At 40.2% G+C, this 21,364-nt stretch overlaps 1 protein-coding gene across 1 annotated transcript; it reads right to left on the minus strand.

Annotated features, from left to right (window-relative positions):
• Positions 1 to 9,474: 9,474 nt before the first annotated feature.
• On the minus strand, positions 9,475 to 20,871 carry sec14l1 (SEC14-like lipid binding 1). Its single transcript, XM_029438318.1, has 16 exons — positions 20,691 to 20,871; positions 20,239 to 20,326; positions 17,237 to 17,386; positions 16,907 to 17,038; positions 16,315 to 16,443; positions 16,002 to 16,215; positions 15,502 to 15,611; positions 15,116 to 15,305; positions 14,426 to 14,514; positions 12,988 to 13,058; positions 12,694 to 12,865; positions 12,028 to 12,162; positions 11,213 to 11,347; positions 10,739 to 10,990; positions 10,409 to 10,587; positions 9,475 to 10,218 (listed from the first exon to the last, which is right to left on the minus strand). Exons 2-16 carry the CDS (start codon positions 20,299 to 20,301, stop codon positions 10,113 to 10,115), a joined length of 2,127 nt encoding a protein of 708 aa, XP_029294178.1. The 5' UTR covers positions 20,302 to 20,326; positions 20,691 to 20,871; the 3' UTR covers positions 9,475 to 10,112.
• Positions 20,872 to 21,364: the final 493 nt, after the last annotated feature.

The following is a 21,364-nucleotide window of genomic DNA, read 5'->3' on the forward strand; positions in this document are numbered from 1 at the left end:
CAGATGTAAGAAAGCGTTTGATCCGGACAGGGTGACTTCTTGATTGCAGCCGACACAACGATATATCTGATCACATAGAAGCAAGAGTTGGAACAAAGGACTATCAACTTGTAAAACTTTCTGATAACAGTCACTGTACAAGATATGGTACAAGTTGTGTGCTACCCGGGAGTGTTACAAAGACCTGAGAGCTTGGTATGAAATACAATTATCATTTTAATGGCATGTCGTCAGAGTTTACAGGGGTTGTGACTATACTCAATCAGCTGTAAAAAAAAGTGAACGGACAGGCTTAATGTCATCCTCTCATCATCCTCTCACCCTCTTTCTCTCTCTTGCATGTACTTTAAATAATGCAACATAGCATAATTTATCAGTTCAAATCAAGGTTACACTGTTCTGAATCAAAAATGTTAGAAGGAAATGCAAAATATCTTCTGGCCTGTTAATTAAATAACTAAAAACAGTCTTACTACCGGTTTAAATTAGTTTCAAAGCATTATTTTTTAGATATTTATTTATTTTTTGCTTTGTTGCTTTCATTTTTCATTGCATTTATATATCCCATCTGTATGGTGTCGTGTGGTAACATTTTACAACTGCCACATCTGAGCTGCATGGTGGGAAATGTTCTTTATACACTACAATCGTAAAATCGTGAAAGTAAAATAGATCGTATGCCTACTATAAATTAACTTTTCAAATAGTGCTTCCGCATGAATAAAAGATGTGTGAAAGGTATTTAAAATCTTAAAAGGCAGACTTAACAGGAAGAGCTCTCTTCACAATCTTATAATATCTTGTAATATTTAACACATTTACAAGAAAAGAAAGTCATAAAACTCTTCTCGGCTTTTTACATTATAAATGAGATGCATCAGAAGAATTCAGTCAACAGGCATTTCCACTTTATAATATTTTTCTACCGTTCAGACTGCACACACTGAATAAGACATAAACAACAACAGATGCAAAACTCGGCAGGATACCTTGTTTAATCATGCGACATGGACAACAATACAAACAAAAGCACCTCCTCCACATATGGTGACTGCGATATACACCCACACGAACAAAACGGTGTCTAATAAGAGTTGGGACCTAAGTCAAGGTAAATGATATAAACAGCAGCAGGCAGCATTTACTACAGGGCCTAATATATACAGTGTGTTGTTATGTGTTTAGCAATTCATCCATTCATTTTGTGTTGTTGTGGCAACAGCACAAACAGCAGCCTAAGCATGCCTTTTGTTCACAACGCCCGAGCTTCCAAAGCAGATGTGGCCATGAGGTATCCGTCTAAGACCTTGAATCTCAACTGTCTGTACAAAGTCAAAGGGGAGCTGTTTCCAATGCAAGGATACAGTTGTGACGTTTGTCACATATCAGGAGCTTAATTAATTATAGAACAGAAAAAAAGGACTAGATAGAGGAAGAACGCATGTTGAGAATAACAAACGAATAGTTTGCCATTGCACTAAAATGTACCATGTCAGAACTATACTTACTTGTATTTAATTTACGAAGTCACCCCTCAGTGCTCTTTGGAACATGGTATCTTTACAAGCCAGGTTTATTACACTTTAATGTACTTGTAACCCTGCTGGCTCTCCGTAACATTATTTCATTGTGAAAAGAAATTAAATTGACATACCTGCAGCCCCTTTACAAGACTCGGGATGTGGCCTCCACATTTAACTGTGAATTGCCTTACATACATCTTGTGGGTGTACAAGGTAATAATGAGCATCAGGTTAAGGATATTTCAGTATTTTAATAACAGGTAGTTCAGGATATTTTGAGTGTCAGGGTCTTTTTATCTTTAAAAAGAGCCCAGAAGTATGTCAGTCATCACAGACGCTGTCTAGGGGGGGATTTCTGCCAAGTTTCTACCAGCAGGCTACTGTTTTCAAAGAAAAAAAGATTTCACTGGATTTTATCATGATGTCATCAGACCTGTGCTCACAAGATCTGCTCTCTGAATCATACGATCTACTTCTGTTGCTATCTGTTGGCTTGAGAGTTGATGCTGAAAATACTATTAACACATTTAGTACAACAGTCAACAAGTCTGCAGTTTACTCATTTCCCATTTCAGGGTTTTATGTTCATATGAAATCAAAAATAATACTGGCAATAAAAGTCGAGATGCATCCTCTGACAGCCACATTTCCATCTAACTGCTGTTAGTTGTTTGCCTTATCCAGTAAGATTATTGCCACAACCAGTTGGTTTTGAAAATCAAAGTCCTCTGAATTCATTGCATTGTCTACTCTGTATCGAAGTGCTAATGATCCACAGAACAAAAGACGAAAGACACTACAGCACAGACTGGATGTGGTGATGCCAAAGCAAGTGGCACAAATTGGCTCTCACACTCAGGCGTTCATCCACATAGGATTGTGTGTCTTCACGCAACAAGTATGTAATAGGCTTAACAGATCACAGCTGAAAGATCTTTGGTCCTGAGCCTAAGCCAGTCTTGGAGGCAATTACAACCACAATGCCTTCGCACCACACAGGAACAGGACGGACAGAGACAAGATGAGCCGGGGGGGGGGGGGGGATTGAAGCTAAAAGCCTTCATCGCTGTCACACATTCCCACTCTGTGGCTGTCAGCCTCATGTGACTCCGGAGAGGAAAGATTGTTCATTTCAATATCCAAACAAGGAACTGAAAGGCAACAAACATGGCTAACACATCAGCCTATAGTAATTTTGGGCCTGACAGGTGATGGTTTCCCCTCAGGTACATACAATAGGCAGACCTGTCAAGGTCCATATCTCATCTCTGCTGCCTGTCAAAGCCATTTTCCTACGAGCAGGGCAGTCAAAAACATTTTCTACATCTGCAAACCTGTCCCTATAGTTTAACACTGACACTTAAAATTGCAACAGCACGGTATGCTGGGAGACAGCAGGTAAAAGTTGGGACATTATTGGGTTTGATATGCCATTTAAAGAAATAGTTCTATATTTTTGGAAATATGCTTCTATGTTTTCCTGCAGAGAGATAGATTAGAAGATCGTTACCACTCTCATGCCTGTTTGGTAGATGAGTACCTGGAGCCAGTGGTTTGTTAGCTCAGCTTAGCATACGGACAATTACTTGGCTCCGAATAGTCGCTAGCGAACTGTCCAGGAAGTTACTGTGCTCAGCTAAGTCATGTACGTAAACCCCCATGGTTTTTATATGGGTTAATCTAACTAAAAATACAAAGCTAATTTGTGATCTTTAAATGAGCTATTATTAAGTGGATTTTGTTACCATTAGAAAGAGCTAGGCTAGCTGTGTTCCCCTGTTTCCAGTCTGTGTGCTAGGCTAAGCTAACCAGCTGCTGGCTGTATCCTTATATTTACCAGACAAATATAATTTTCTTATCCAACTCTCGGAAGGAAAGCGGATAAACATATTCCTCAAAATGTCCAACTTCTGCTTTAACTCAGAATTCAAAATTTAATAACCACACCTTAATCGGCACAAAACCCAATCAGGGATGAAAATAGCACATATTGAGGCAGTACATTTAGTTTATTTACATAAACAACCACAGAGCATCCTTGCTGCAGAAGCTCTCTGATTTCTTCATAGCTTGAGCCAAAGGGAGTTACAGCCACAGTTTGTGCCAGTTTGGACCAATCAGTCGTTCTGTCTCCTCCACCAGCTTTAATGTTCTGCAATCAGACTCAAAATGATAATGAACTTACTGTCACCAGATAATAGGTATCGCTTTATGCTGAGAATAGTTTATTTTAATTTGCACAGCACAATAAAGCAGGTAGTTCAAACAAGGCAGGAAGACAGAAGCTACAAGCAGACTGAGTGGTGTACTGCCAGCATGCGTCTAGGGATCGCTTATGGGCCTTGCTTACAATAACTACCTCATAATGTTAGAGAGACAGAAAGGGAGAGCAGCAGATACCGCTGCCAGAAAACATTTTCCACACACAGTTTGGCTGCGTGTCATCTGCTCTTGTTGTCTGCTTCACTGCATATGTAAAGGATCGCCTAAAAACAACAAGAGGCACAGGCCAGACTTGTTTTGGGTATTGTGTATCCCTCTGTCTTAGTCACTTTTAAATGCAGGATAGCCTACTCCTGACTGACTCAAATGCAGTATACTTTTGCCTTTGAATTTTAGAGATTAACTGTTTTTAGATCAAAAACACCCTGATGCCCTGTGTAGAAAATAAAGTTGGGTCTAGAAAATGTCATGTGCAAAATGCCAACAATTTCCCAAAATCAAGAGAGATGTCCAGAGCTAAAAATGTAGTAGATTAATGCGATTAACAGAAAAATAAATGTCAACTATTTTGATAATCAATTGACTGTTAAGTCATTTATTTAGCAAAAAAGCTAAACAAACATTCTCTAGTTTTAGCTTCTTATTTTCACAAATGTTCTGTTTTTCTACATCTTTTCCTAATCTTATTCAACAGTAAATTGAAAATGTTAAGGTTTTGAAGCGCTGCTTTGGGAAAGCAAGCAGGTCAGGACATCACCTTGAGTGTTGAATTGTGAATGGCATTTTTCAATATGTTATAAAAATTTTATAGACTAAAGGATTAATGGGCAAATTATCTGCAGATGAATCGTAAATGAAAATGATGGTTTTTGCAATTACAGGCCACTGTGATGCATTCCATTAACTTGTTTTGTCCGACCAACAGTACAAAACCTAAATATATTAAATGTATTATAATATATGACAAGGAAATCAGCAAATCCTCACATTTGAGAAGCTGGGACCAGAGATTGTTTGGCATTTAATGACCGGATGACTTTGAATTGACTAATCTTTGTAGCTTTAGTTGAGTGTGTGCATACATTGACAAGTGGTTGTATGAAGACACCCATGCACCCACTGGAGGATACTCACTCCTTTACAGAGTTTGAAAGGATGGAAAGGTACTAGTAGGAAAGATGGCAGCCGATCCCATGAGAAACTCTCAAAAAACCTTTATCTCACTCTCTCTATCTGTCTCTAATGGTCGCTCTATTCTTTGTTCAGTCGACACCCACATCATTCAAGAGTAGGGGATTCCTGCCTGCTCCTCTGCCTGCCAATAAGGCAAACCTGTGTTCGCTGAGGTGTGGTGAGGCTTGGCAGGTAAGAGCAGCGAAGATGGATGCCCTAAATGCCGCCCCTTTACTGTCTGCTGGCAGAAACAGTATAGTTCAGTTAATCACTACAGACTTCCTACTATGTAATACCTATGATTACATCTAACCTGAGATGCTGAGAGACATAGAACAACAGGCAGGAGGAAGCTGTTACCTGTCACTGATAAAACGCATGGTAAAGCCCAGTATGTCACTCTTCAGTCATGTCAGCTCTTTATACAGCAATTTAAATATACAGTAATGGACAACAGCAGATATTGGAGTCATCATAGCAGGAAAAGCACCGGTGTGACTGATACCATTAAGTACAGCCCTCATTATTGTTAATTATTGTTTTTAGTTGGTGAATTCATCAGAGTTAATGATACAGAGACCGTTTTAAACTAAGAAAATCACCCGCGGGTATAGTTTTGACAACACTTACCACTGTTTTGAAAAGACTTACATCGAGCTGAAACATAAAGATAATCCATTTCCACCTTCGTCCTATTATTAAGATGTTATGCCCGTTGGCAATTAATGACCCGTTTCCTAGGAAACATGTTAATTGAGACTATTTCAGCAAGTTTTTTCATTTATCTTTATTAATCGTATCCATTAATGTAAACACATTATATTTTTGACTGGTTATATCTATTTTAAAACTGTCATGATCAGGTGAACACTGAATAATCACATTTATAAGTGTAACCTTCCAAAATTGTGTCTTTTTCTGTCTGCAGGCTTTGATAACTGTGTTGACTTACATGCATTAGATATTTTAGAACCTCTCTTCAAGTAATCAATATTGTGAGATAGCCATAGATTCACTTCACGCTTGGTATTCTGTCCAAACAAGCCATGGATAAATGTGTGTTCCCACTGTAACATTTAAGGAGGGCAGGCCCATAATGACCTTCACAGTGCCCTGCCCATTTAGAGTGAGAGGAATGGAAATGTCAACGATAGAAGTCAGTGAGCCGTGAAAACACTGGAGAAATAAAACTGGACTGACGTTCGGAAACCGATGAAAACAACATATGACTTAAGCAGAGCCTTGACAGTTCTTTGCAAATGAGGAAAGCGCTCAGAAATTGGCCTAAATTGAAGCTAGATTGATGGTCTCTCTAGTTGTGGAGAAAATCAATGTTATAAGATATGAGAGCTAGTATGACACATCAGAGATAAATAGACGTGACTGTATCTATTTGTTTGTGGACATATTAATCAGGCCCAGTAGTACATCAAGTCAGAAAATGAATTTCAACATAGCCGATATGAGATTAGTTAAATAGACAGGTCCACAACTCAGATGGAGGAGGCAGTAAACGTCTACTGTTTTTCAGGTTGCACACATCGCGGTAAAAACAAGGCCTCGATTCAAGCTGCACATTTGTGCACACAAACAATCCTGGACAAAGTTTCTCTTCAAGTGTGTCAAGCCTCCTAAAAATAATTTAGTGCACACTAATCCAGAGCTCTCCTTTTCAATTAGTGGGAAGGTCAGGATTGTCAGAAGGAAGCAAATGAAACACAGGCTTAGGTTTTAATGACGATCCCCACTGCAGTGAGAATCTCTTAAGCCAAGATTTCCTGATTGTGAACACATAAAAAGTAAGAAGAAAAGATATTTCCATGCAGGATTTGATAGGCTGAGAGAATAAGTGGGAAGGTATAGTTTGGTTTTGACCCTTTTGTGTTTTATCATTAAACCTTGGCATCTGAAAAACGGTATGTTGACATGGGGAAGTGATGCATGAGTCATTATTTTGCCTTTAGTGAGATGTAAATGCTCAAACAATAAAATAAGCCCCACGTTGACTATCCCTATGCCTTTCTCTGGGGGTTCTGGGAGAAGATGATTTATAATCATGTACATATTCCCAGTGAAGGTTGGGATGTTTATATCTGTAACAAGAACTCTGAGACTATTTCCGCAGCACATTATCTATGCAGCTCTCCTCCTTTGTTTGACTTGCTCACCAAAGAATTAAGAGATCTACTGTTCCTGGTTGCAGTATTATTCAACATCTTAAATTGACTGCTTTTCCAGACTCGCATATCACCGGTCAGCCAGCAACTTACGAGGCAGATTTGAAGAAAGAGAGCAGTTTTGCAGTGATATAACTGGGGGTGAATCTTAAGGCCTGTTTCTTCTGAGGCAAATTCCAGATAATCGTGTCGTTATAATACCGGCTATGCAGCTATACAGCTGAGCTCAGTGCAACCAAAGGATAACAGTAATGAGATGTGAACATGTTGCTCTTCTCCAGAAAGATTTCTTCATGATGTTCTGGATAGCAGTGAAAATGTTATATTGCATTATGGGTGCTTAATAACAAAACTGTTTAGCTTGTTTGAAATATTATCCACAGGATTACCAGCAAAAATAAATCCTAAACCCTGTGCAGGGTTAAAGCCTCACCTTTCTGTTTGTATATGAGGCAAAGTAGATCACAACTTAAAGAGTCTCAACAGCACATGCATTTGTCACAAAAACTACAAAGATGACCTCCTATTCCATGATTGATGCACAGCCATGTAAAGTTATTGGGTACTACAACTCTCATGAGATTACTTAAACCAGTACGTATGCACTTTGTTTTGATCAAACAATCTGGTTTGAGGAAAAGGCTGAAAAACATACTCACTGGTCTCTGTAAAGTGATATCTGATGGATTGACATGACATTTTGTAAAGACATGGTCCTCAGAGTATCCTAATGACTTTTCCTCTTCCGCCACCGTGAGGTTCACATGAGTTTTTGTGTGAAATGTCTCGACGATCACGATGGATTGTCATACACATTGGTACAGGGACATTTTTGGCTTTTTTTTTTATTGTTCGATGTTAACGCATATGGCAAAACATTTGACAAAGTTGTGTGTGTTTTTATTTTATTTTGAAAGTTCAACCTCAACTCCCATAATAATAAACAGTATAACCAAAATACAGACACTCAGACCCTTAAGGACAAAAATGTCCCCATTAAAAGCACACTGTGTGATCCCCTGCAGCATAAAATCACACATTGTTATATCAGGCTTTCAATTAAGAGCCCTGGCTTCAAAAATTATAGTTTTTACTATTTTCCACCAGAGTGAGCAATTCTTTACGTGCTACTTTCCTGGTTTGCTGCACAAAAGAATTAAAATGCCTCATCATCAGTGGTGTTGCTAATCATTGACATATCTCAGACTGTGAAAAAACTCCCCCAAGCATTTAGTATGCAGAAAATAATTAAATGTTTGTGCTTTCCCTCCCTAAAAACAGTGGCATTATGTAAGCAAACTGGCATTTAAAGGGTTAAGTCAGAAAAGTAATGAATATTTGGTCATGATCAGGACTCGTGTTGGTTAAAAGATTTAACTTAGTGAAAGGAGAAAATTATATTGAAATATTACTTTTTGGCAGTTTTTAAAGACACATTTTGTCCTCGAAAGGACGTCAGAGTAACTTTTTTTAAGTGAAGTATAAGAATTACGATCAACAGTTTCTGTAGACTCTACTTCTGTGATCAATAGTACATAATAATATAACAATAAATCATTCCAACATGGCTGTAGGTCAGCTGCCATCCCTCCTTCACAAGGTTTTCTCAGGTCACCCACCCAGGTGGATACATTGTAAGGTGATGCATTATTTAAGAGCACTCGATTGACTTACCAAACTTTGCTTTACTTCAACAGACCTTGTTTTTCAACCCTGTGAAATAATTCAGCTTTAAATCACACAACTGCTCGAGAAGAGGATGTTTTAATAGCAAACTAGATGCATCAGGAGAAAGACGTGCTACTATTTATGTGAACAATGTGCGTCTTGGGAGGTCATTAGAACAAACTAAGTAATTCAGTAAATAAGCTTCTGGCAAAGTCACTACACCTCCTCTCTTTAACAACCCTGCCATGCCAGCAGGAAGCCAGGCCCCTGCTTAATCAAGCCCTCAGAAAACCCAATCCACCGGACTGTGTGACTTGTGTTGGGATAAGCTGCAGCATGACACAAGTTTGCAAACCAAGACAAAAATAAACACAAGGTAATTCAACTAAGATTGAGCTGTAAGCATCTGATAAGTTTATGGAAATTAAAGTTTTATGTAAATCTGATGTCTGCCTGGCCCCAGATCACAAGGGGCTGCAATATATTGCATCAAATTAGCAGCCTCAGAAAACTCAATGGCTAACAAGCCCAAAAACAACAGAACATGAAATCAAGAGAGTGCGTTGCATATTTTAAAAGAGATTTCATATTATCTGCTCGCTCTTAACATCATTGATAAATATCCCATCTTTACAACCACTCACAGCGACTGCAGCTCTGGTACGGCATTCGTTGTTTTCTCAAAATTCAACACAAAAGACACACATCAATATGAATGTTTGTGATAAATTCTTTATTCAAACAATTCTTCTCTTAAATTCTAAGAAGCCCACACAAAGTGCGAGTGGAAAAGTATGTGCGGAGTACACTGCAGATCTGAGCGCGGTTAAACCAGAGAGTACTCTGACATCTTGTGGGCAATAAAAGCAACTTCAGGGACAGAAGCTGTGTGCATTGTACAGATATCTCATTTAATCTTATGTAAAAACTGCTGTCTCTGAGGCATCTCATTTCACATTTATTGATCCAGCAGAAGTTATGGAAACATATACACTGTAACTACAAATCAGATATTTGACATTAGCACTGTGCATTGTATTTTCTATAAATGTACACGGCTATTCTTCAAACAAAAAGAACAAGTTAAGTCATCGTATGGACAGGAAACTGATAGTTCAAATACATTATTCCCTGCCAATGATACTCTATTGACCATCCTAAAATAATAATAATAATAAAATGTACTATTTATAAACATTTCCATAAAACTCTCCTCACCTTCAATTGTCAGATCAAATTCTCATTAAAGAGTGTAAGGCTCCCTCTCTCTGGAGGAATAAGGCACAGTTTGAGTAAGATGTCAGTAGGTTTAAGGTCACTGCTGTCACTGACAGCTGGCGGGCAGCTGCTACCTTGAGACGGTGGAGCTGGCGTGTGATTGGCTAGAAGAGGTAGTGGCGGCACTGAGCTGGGAGAAACCACTATGACTAGATTCCAGGCTGGTCATGGATCCCCTAGTAATAAGAAAAAGAAACGTGTCTGTCAGATACACCTGTTATATGTTGTTGTTGTCTGTATCACAAACTTAACTTTCAGAAAAATCCCAACATTGATTTTTGACAAACCCACACAAGAGCAGTGCAGCCTTTGTGAGAGACGGCTTCAATATAATACAAAGGAAACATTGAAATAAATAAAACTGACCTGAAGTCATGGGATGCCAGCACCTCGGTGTAGTACATGATCTTACACTTGTGGGAGGAGACCTGCAGCGAGGCCAGCACATCATCCACACGAGGCAGGCTGGAGGCGGAGCAGGCTGGGGAGCTGTGGAAGCGCCACTGGAGGATGTAGAAGCCAGGCCAGCGCGTTACGTGGGAGCCCTGTTTGAAGAGAGGAAAGCTTCGCGCTTAATTTGAGACCGTGGTGATGGAGAATTTCATTTGCTTTGATGCAACAGACAACAAACGGGGACAAGTTGAAACTGCAAAAAAACTAACAAGAAAAAGAGCAGATGGATGGAGAATGTCTGACCTGTATACTCTCTCCCTCCCTGCAGGTGAGGGCTTTCTCCACCATGCTGAAGTCCTGGCCCAACACCCAGCTTCTGTCGATCATCTGGGTGTTAATGGCCCCTGGGGACGTGATGCCATGGGCTCCGAGAGTGTCTTTCTTAGGGGGCTGTGGGGCCCTCTTGGAATGGTAGATGTGGAAGATCACATCTCCTTTAGAAACATCAAAGTCCCAGGTGATGACGGAGGAGGCCTCGGTGATCTCGATCAGCATCTGCGGGAGGATGTAAGGAGATTAAAAACAGAGAACGGCACAGACAGCAGCCATTAATCCCTCTAACAGTTCTCTTTTTGCCGTAACCCCCCGCAATGTAGATTTCTTCCAGCAGGTGGCACCCTAAATCCACAGAATACAACCTATACCCCTTTTATTAAGGTAGGCTCTCTATTTGATGCTTGAGGGATTTGAGAGCAGATGTAAAAGCGGAGACCGTACCTCATATGGGGCACCCTTGAAAACACTGGCACTCTTATAGATGGAGTCAGTCAACAGGCGGTTTTCCTCGCTCTCCAGCTCTTCTGCTGTCCTGTACAGAGATTTGGGGACCATACCTCCCTCAGGAATGTCACACTGGAGAGGGCAGAAGGGAAAAAAAAAATAATCAAGCTCAACCTATGACAACTTACATTTATATGTTTTTAAGATGAAATGTATCTGCTAATGTGTAAATAAGAGTTAAAAGGGAAGCTAATGACTACGGCACACTAAAGAAGGCACAGCCGTAATATCAGAAGGAGCAAAAGGCCTCGTAAACATTATTCTTACTCCTTGTTTTGCAGAGATTTCTGCCGTTTCTATTATTAAACAGAAAATCTAATTAAATGGGTCTCAGCACTGCGTGACTATGGATCAGTTTCGGTGGACCATGCACATTCTCTTTTTATCTTTTTGTACCTTGGACATTTTCCTAAAGGGTTTTACCTTTTGCAATTAAAAACACAAAACAATTACAATATGCCAGCTCCAGAGGAACCGTCCCTCCATTGCCCTTCTTGTCAACATAATCAACCCCATTCACTGGATGGAGGAAATGACTTTCACTTTCACAGGAGACAGGGGGTACATACAGGGAAAAATGGGATTGGTATAATCATCTAGACTTTAAACATTTTATATAAACTGTACCTGTGCCATTCTTGTTCCTCTATTTTTTTTTCTTTTCACTGATTGTACTGTAATGTCCCAGCCCTCGCCGACAAACTGAAAGTAATCAACATGTTCACGGCGGCAGGCTGGGGACTAAAGCTCACCATGCAGTCCCCTCGCAAGAAGTCAGGGATGATTTCTTTGTCAATATAATCCACCAACCCTCCTGGATCCTGGTAGTCGTTTCCAGCGTAAACAAGGAACTTCTTCCTGGTATTCTCATCAATCAGGGGGCTCACCTGGAAACAAAGAGTCATCACTGAGTAACAGCAAGTCAACCCATGAATATTTCATTTTTCATGTTGAAGAAATACACAGGTCGGCGGTGTTGCTAAGCGTCTGTACATTATATTGATTTAATCACATTAGCTCATTATATATCCATTTATAATTACATTTTCCATTCGTTATATTTTTCACATCTCTAGGTAGCAACGGCTTACAGTCCATACATCTGCTTATTTTTATTTATTTATTATTGTTTTGATGTATTTTACTACTTCTCTTTATTTCTTTGCTGAATGCCATTACCACAAAGTATACCATATTGCTGTACTGTAGCAATGATAGAATTCCCCCCACGAGGATCATCTTATTGCATGGTTGTAATTGCCTTCCCCTTCATTTCTGCTTTGTGTATAATTTCCTCATATTCACAGCGTTGCACCCTGAGATATGCAACCTCTGCGTCTGAACTGTACAATAGCATCCATTCTTCCACAATCAGATGATGAAATAAAAGCACATTAACGACAGACGTTTATTCTCACCAGGGTCCAGAGCACTGGGAAAACTCTGGGCGCCCTCAGTATGAGCAGCCGCCCCAGAGTCTCGGGGTAGTTGGCCTCCACGACCTCGATTATCCTGAGCAGAGCTTTAACACCTGGTCTCCACAAGTGACGCATGTTAAGGCCCTCCAGATCCACCAGGCAAGTCCAGCAGCTGACCGACACATTAACATAGACATGACATGACTATATATATGCAAGCATGTGTATACCTGAGTGACCGCTAACCAATGAGACACTGACAGAAGATGGTCGGATTAATATTTAGTCCTTCACCTGATGGGTCGACCGAAGACTCTGGTGTTTTCTTCACAACGCCTCAGTCCCTCCTCGTTGATGGACAGGACCTGGGTCATTAATGAAGATATTTAAAAAGGAATACTTTACCGACAATATGAGCATTTGTATATAAATTACTTGCCCCGTGCAACATCAATAATTCGTGAAGAGGGTTAGGGTTACGCGTGTTCGTGAAGAATCCGAAAACGTAGAAATTTCTTGATGAATTGAATTAAATGGGAGCTATGTTTAACAACAGCCAATCAAATCAAATGTATTTATAAAGCCCAACATCACAAATTTGTCTCAGTGGGCTTTACAGACTGTATAACATACGACAATCCAGTTGTGTGCGCCCTACTTCATGCATTTTAAAAACCTTTCTCCGTTTTTGTATAGTATTTGTAGTCAGGGCCAGCGAGGCCTTCTCTGCATCATCAGAATATAAATTACATTTTTATATATTTTTTCCACTAATATGGATTAAATGATTCCCCATAGTCTATTCTCTTCATTTCATAGCTTTCCTCTTGGTTGCGCTGCTTCTAGCCTCAGATCGAGATTTGGAGGGCTGGCCTTTATGTTAGAGCTTTTATCCAATCATATTTCAGCCATGATGTGTTGCCAGGGTCCACGAAATCTTCCCTTAGGCCTTCAGAATCAACAGTGCGGGCGCCTGTAGCTTAAAGTGAATGAAAGACAAAACTGTGGCGTTAACCAATCAGATTTCGAGTTGGCGACACCGGGGCCAGCTAGCAGGCGTACGATAACGTCAGCACGTCCACGTCCTTTGATTGGATACGCACTATTGAGAGGCAGAGCTATGCAGAGCTAGCAAACCTTGAACGAGCTAATTTGTGTAGATTTCTACAAGCTGTTTTTTTCAACCCACAATGGCTGAAGGAGGAGAAGAGATCGATTTGGTCGCAGATATAATTACAACGCAATTTTCAAGACAAACTTTTCAAGAAAAGATAGACACCGTGAGAAGAGAACGGCCAACCACGACGCTAGCGAGCCTATCACAGCCGGGAAAGGGGTTTGTCCGACACTTTCAAATCACTAACTACGAGCGGTACCCCCGGCTCACAGCCTCCGAGAGGCACTGCACATTGTACTGCTGGGAATGCCTGCTATTTACAACTAAATGTTTCGTAAATGTTAATATAACTCTGTTGTTAGGGTGATGCAACGCCCGGTTATACTGCGTTTCTGTCTAAATGTATAGTTTCTAGAGCCATGGCGTCATAATGATGGTATTAAGAGGTGGAATAATTCAGGTAGGACTGTGTAGGACATCACTGAAGGCCTAGGTGTGAAATGCACGGCCCGCCACTGACGCAGGGTGAGTAATTTATACACAAATGTTGGTGTTTTGGGAGGGATGCATGTTGTGTATGTTAAGGTGTGAATCATGTGAATGAATTTATGTTACCTGTCTCAGCAGCCCCTCCTCTCCCAAGGCTCGTACCAAGCCCTTAGTGTCCATTTGCCCCAGACGCAAGATATACAGAGGTCGGCCGTCTAACACACACACACACACACACACACACACACACACACACACACACACACACACACACACACACACACACACACACACACACACACACACACACACACACACACACACACACACACACACACACACACACACACACACACACACACACACACACACACACACACACACACACACACACACACACACACAGAGAATGAGCCAGATTCTTTTGTGGTAATGACTTTTACAACACTTAGGACCCCCCTGTTTTCTACGTAAAGCTGGTATTTAGCGTGAGAACAACACAAGGGCACTTCCTGTGTTCATGTCCTAACTCTAACCCGGTGGATCACCTGAGCTGTTAAAAGCGATGACTCATTGTCAAACATGGGAGCTACGACAGATGGTGCTCAGACTTTACGGTCAATAATCAACAGGCCATTTGAACCCATGAGGACCTTTTGACTTTTTTTGACAACTAAATCCTCTCTGCCTCATTATATTTACGCCCAGTGTTCACTTTCACCACAGCACAGCAACAGTAAGCAGGGACATAAAGTTAAAAAATGAGATGAAGTTGAAAGATAGAAATTGGCAGGTAGCCGGTATTATTCACACTACCGCTGTCGTGGTGGTGCCAGCCTCCGGTATAATAGTCTTCAAGCAGTTGTGGGCGCTCCCATGTGTCTAACAGGAAGTCTACCTGATGCTGCTTCCTCCAGGTGAGGGACTGGCACAAGAACTCCCTGGCCTTCTCCAGGTTAAAATCTCTGGCCCTCAGGAAGCGAAGAACATGCTGATCCTTTGGAATCTGTACAACAAGTTACTAATAAATGCACAGATGTTCTTAACCTTCAAGGCAATGGATGCTTGATATTTTCTATGTGTCATCTACTGAAAATATCATGGATGCGAGAGCTGAGCAGAAGTCCAGGCATAAATGGTTGTTTTACATAATTGCACAAACTGCTGTGCAGTCAAACAACCAGTGTTTGTGTATTTCTGACCTTGCCCTTGTGGGTTTCCTGGAGCCACTGGCGCAGTCGGATAAGACAGCTCTCCTGCAGAGGCGTTAAATCACCAAGGTAACGCCTGATGTAGTCCGCATCCAACTTGTCTACAGGCCAAAACACATGTACAGTGTTCAGTTAGCACATATTGCACGCATACATTTGAGAGCTGTACAGTGGATTTTCAAAATGAGGAGAAATAATGAAATGAGTTGCTTCTCCCCGTTTGCTGCTTTTATTTTTAGCTTCAACATTTGAATGTAAAAAAAATAAAAAATGAATAGCGCCATACTTAAAATACTACATATAGTACGATTAATAACAATTATTTTCTTGTTATTATTTACAGACTTAAAGTTATTATCTCAGTCCTTTCAGTAAATGCATGCACTGTGAAGAAGTCAATAGAAAGGAATAGTATGAATGATCCTTACTTAATCACTGCACTTTTGCGTTGTGTGTTGGCTGCTACTCCATATTAGTGAGTAAACACTGACCGTCGGGAGAGCCAGCCACGAGCTCTGCGGGACCGGCCGGGTCTTTAATGTCCGGTCCAGTCTCAGCACTGTTCACTGGGATGGCTCTGGGAGTGGAGCGGGGCAGCAGCTGGAGCCTGGTAGTGCCGGAGACGACGGGCGGGGTCCAACGAGGTATGAAAGTTACTCCTTCTTCCTCCAGCTCTCTGAGGTAGTACTCAATCATTTCTTTCCCCTACGACAGCGCAACGAGACAAGACTTCAGAATAATGTGACACTGTGGGAAAAAGCTATTTAACTTTCCATAATTGTAGGTTAATAAAAAGATGCAAACCTTTTTAATGCTGCTAGCATACTGTTTCATAGCTATCTTCTCTGCCGTGCTCTCAAAGCCAAAAAAGGACTTAATATCCAGACTAGCTGTCTGTTCGAAGCATGTCCAGTCTTCATTCTCCGGATGAACCTGTGGAAGAGGATAACAACGTGTGATGGACACTGAAACTTCAACTCGGTATGTTAGGGTACTTGTCATTTCCCTTGTAAGTCACAACATCGAGATAATGATTGAAAGAATATATGTCACAGATGAAGCGACTCGACGTACTGAAGTAATCACACGCAGCAGAAACGATATTGCTGCGGAGGGTTATGTAAGGGAAAGTCATTTCATATGTTTCAGCAGGAAGGGTATTATTGGAGCGAGTCACACTGCATTGACTTGAAGTGCATTTGCCACACGATGAGAGGATCATTTAGATGAATTATTTGTGAATAGAAAAGCCAGATTGTTATGCTCTTGCAGCAGTGGGCATCCCGTCTATGACTGAGACTTCTTTTTTGCACTGCACATTGTAAAAGTGAGATGTAATAACAATAAAGTGAATACAAAAACAAAGAAATAACACTTGGTTTATTGCGAGGCTCACCGTGTAGTTGCAGCACTCACGGACAATGACCCTGTTGGAAAAGGTCTCGTTGCGGACCTCAATGTTGAGCGTCCTGTCTCTGCGATTCAGAGTGTTCCTTTGGGTAAAGTACAGGTAGTCCACACCAGCAATCTGTAAGCAGAAAAAAACAAATATTTCAGCAAGTTGATCGAAATAACCATTTTAAAATCATGCAACATTGACACAACATAGCACCAGTATTCAGAAACATTCCTATTTTTGTTCTACAAAACAAATGATCTGATTAGAGCAAATGTTATGATCGTCTCATGGCCTTTCATGCTCTGTTAAAGGTCAGAGGAGATGTACCCGTTTAAGAAGCCGCGGGGCCTCGATGTCGATGACACAGCGCCTCTCAGTTACCACCGTGGATCCATCCTTGCTTTGGGTCTCGCTGATGATCTCACTGTCCACAAACACTGGGATCAGGGGCGACTTTGGGAACCGCCTCACATAGGCCTGAGAGGATGAAAGACACATCACATGAGAAAATGATGTGTAAAAGAAAAGTAAAGATTCTCAAATCTTGATTTTGTTGTTGTACTTTTGGTTTGTTATTTAGCAGAACTGGTGTGACTGGCTCTGTACATTCTGTTCCCAGTGAGGGTTTTTGCTTTTGTCCAGCCCACTATGAGGCAACTCTCTGATTGGGCAGGACCGCTGCTTTGAATGGTCCCATTACAAGAAGGTCACTTGTATTTGTCCAAAGAGTAAACTATACTGTTGCTGACTCCTGACCACAGCAAGTGATTTACATTACTTCTGTGTCTGCTTAGGATGCATTTAATAGTTAGAGGGTTTAACAGTTTATACAAATACAAAGTGGCCGCTTTTATAAAGCAGTGATTGCGTTTTACTGCCCACAGCACAGTGCACGGCCATCTGTCCAAGCCAATATCACCGGGGCTCACCTGTCAATATTGATTGAGTCGCTGGGCGGCTGTTTCAGGATATGCAAAAATAGGCCTCAGTCTATGTAACTAGTAGCGGTGTGGTTTTTTGCTGGTAAACATTGACAAGTATGTGGGGGGAGGGGAAAGAACGCGACCATCACAGCCTGAGGAATACAAAAACAAATAAATAAAATACCCCTCCTAATTCACACTTAGGTGCTGATCTTTCAGCAACACACAGACACACACAGACACACACACACACACTCCTGCTTGTATTGATACTGCACAGCAGCGTATAAGATATCTAATCAATAAGTAGACATTAACTACGAAGCAAATTAATTGGAAGGGTTCCCTTGGTAAATAAGCAGCATTGACTGGTGTTATGCAACATTATGTTTCACTGATTGAGACAAATTGAGATCTTATTGTCCTCCCTATTCCTCTCATAGCTGTAAGCATAAAGCATAATGGGAGCACAAATATAAAAAAGGAGTGTAAAACTGTCAATGCCTTCATGTCGTCATCATATTTCAGAATCAGCATCAGGCCAATAACAGTCTAATGGCTGCAGAGCAAGTAAAAGGCTTTATTTTCTTAGGAGATATTGATTAAATGCAATTCTACGGGTGTCAATCACACACTAGTGGCTTAGTATATCGATTACATACAAACCCTGGAAAGTCATAAAGACGTGTCATGAAAGGGACAACAATGATGTCACTGGTTAAACATTTACTGCTATCCAAGACAGATAGCTGGAGTAAGATCAGCCAGGGCACTAATGACGAAGCAGATACACGGGAGCAAACTATTCACTGGATTCCTTAGGCTGTCGAGGCCTGGATCTTTTCACAGGAGCTGTTATTTTTTCACTGAAGGCCTATTTTGAGATCCATTTCAATAACGTGCAGTGATGCAAGATGCATTTTAGTTCTGTGAGAGACATTTCATGGGAAATGAAGCTTGTGTAAATGTCAACTTGGACTGCTTGGTGAAGGAGTAATAGTCTGCAGAGCAAAGTGTCACTGCAGTGTTACAGTCTGTACCCCGCTCTTAGAATGTTGCATAAGTCTGTGGCTTAATATATAACTGGAGAGAGCCGGAAACAACAGCAAGAGCAGAATGTGAAAGTGGGTGAAATTACAATCACTGAAATGCACATTTATTTCACCTTTGTCCTATTTCTGCTTCACTGAGAGCTCCTGTTCTGACATGAATTTAAGGCATTAAGGCGAAGAGAGGATTATTTCAGTATCATAAGGAGACTAGATTCCACTAGCAATCATGCTGAGTACATGTTGGGAAAGAGGGCTCACCATTGCTATATTGGTTGATTTCCCTGGTATGTTGAATACTGCTGCAGTAAAATCCAAATATTTTTGCCAGTTTCTTTAATCTAGACATTTTTTTGCAAACTCAAATTCAGGTATATGACACTAATTGCTTCTTTTTTTTTTAACAATAACAATCATACAAAATAACTCAAACACTCCTCCCCTCATAAGCTTTATAGTATGATGAAAAGAAAACACAATAGCAACAACAGCTCGTTTTGGTTTTCAAAGAGATTTCTTTAGTCGATAAGTTTTAGTTTTTTTTTTTAATCCTTTTTTTCTTCTGAATGACTTCTTTTCAAGAAATATATGAGCACATCTGTGGTAAACACAAGATTTAAAGTGGTGCTTTTGCTTTATCCTTTGTGGATAAACTCTGTTTTACAGATCTATCGATTAAATCGAGTAATCATTTAGTTGACAAAATCGTATAAGTGTTAGTCAAATAATAATTTCTTTAGCAAAAGGACAGCCATACAATACACAAGCCGAGTTTCAAGGAGCTACAGCTGCTTCTATAACATGAGTTTCTTTCTTTATCAATACTTTTTGCATAAATATCCAACATCCAAGCCTAAAATATAAAGACGAAAAACATTAAGCATGGCATTAAATAAAGAAATGCCAAGTTAGTAAGCGGTTTTCTCACAGTATGTACCCTGCAGATGACCAGATGTACCACAGCATCAGGAGAAAAGAGTGTATACGGTATATTCGGTGCATTCACTCAACACAAAGCATTAGTGTTATGTTCTGTAAGTGCATATCAAGAGTAAGGCGGATGACCCTAGGGAGGTAGACAAGGCTGCAGACATTCTTTCTGAAAATGTCTGGTCTCCTGAAAACTGCCACAACTGAGACCTGGAATCCAGTGAGAATGCCGTTTCCTCTATAATACCGTGTTTAAAATTACATTTTTAATTAGAGCAAAAGTAGGATTAGGAAATGACTGAAGAGCGCAAAAATCAAAGCTACACTGGCTACAATAGTAATACTGTAGATGTACCTTAGTCTCCAGTTTGGTTATGTAAGATCCTGCAAAGTTTTTATAATGGCACCGGATATAAACACTACTCACCGCCATTATCAACTCAAATGGGTCCTTGTAGACCCGAACAGGGGACTGGTATTCCTGCACCATGTTGAAAGTGTTTCACAGGGAGCCTCTGTTAGATAACCACAACGACACTATCATGACACAGCGATACAAATATAAATTATAAAATTCATGACAGCAATTTACATGGGTTAGTACAGAGAGTGCCTGTTGATTACATCACAGCAGCTGAGTAAAGACTCAATGCAGAGACAAAAAGACTTTCACGTGACCCTTTTTGTTTTGAGTTTAACTGAGGATATGGGTTAAACCGTAGAAGAAGAAAATAAGAGCCACCAGTTGGTAAACTTACATCATATAAAAAAAAGTATTAAGAGGGATAGAATCAGGCCGAGTGTAAAAACTATACACGCACATGCAGTACTGCACTATTTAGAGACAAACCGCGATACAATACGACGAAGTTGACTTACAGCTGCCTTGAATCCTGGCGGATAAATGTGTAATGAGTCACAGCAGCTGTGTGTTATCCATACTGCCAGCTGACTGGGGAAAGTTATAGTTTACCGAATTGTAAACCCGAAAAATGAAAACTACTGATGGGTCCGCCTGTTAGTCTGTAGCACAGACTGTTAACTCCGCCTTTTTTTTAGACATACAGGAAGTTCGTGTACCACTTCTTTTTATTTTATTTTTTTAAATTGGAAGTTTTAGTATCCGACGTTTTATTGTGAAAGGCCCAAACACATTTCTAACAAATATTCAGGGGTGGAAAAAGTATTTGGATATTTTACTTCAGTAAAAGTAGCAATACTACAGTGTAGAAGTACTCAGTTGTAATTAAAAGTCTTGCATGCAAGCTATCATTAAGTAAAACTACAAAAGTATTAGCATCAAAACATACTTAAAATACCAAAAGTAAACATTAAGGGTGCAGAATGGCCAATTTTAGAATCATATAGGCCAACTATATATGATTTAATTACTCTATATATTGCTTGGTAGCTTGACCAAAATAAAAACATTTCTATTAATAATCTATATCTGCAAATTAACTAGTAACTAAAGTTATAGAATAAATGCTGTGGAGTAAAACGTATGTCTCTGTAATGTAGTGGAGTAGAAGTACTGTAGAAAGTAGCATAAA

The sequence above is a fragment of the Cottoperca gobio genome, chromosome 8, assembly GCF_900634415.1.
Source record: "Cottoperca gobio chromosome 8, fCotGob3.1, whole genome shotgun sequence".
Taxonomy (NCBI): Eukaryota; Metazoa; Chordata; class Actinopteri; order Perciformes; family Bovichtidae; genus Cottoperca; species Cottoperca gobio.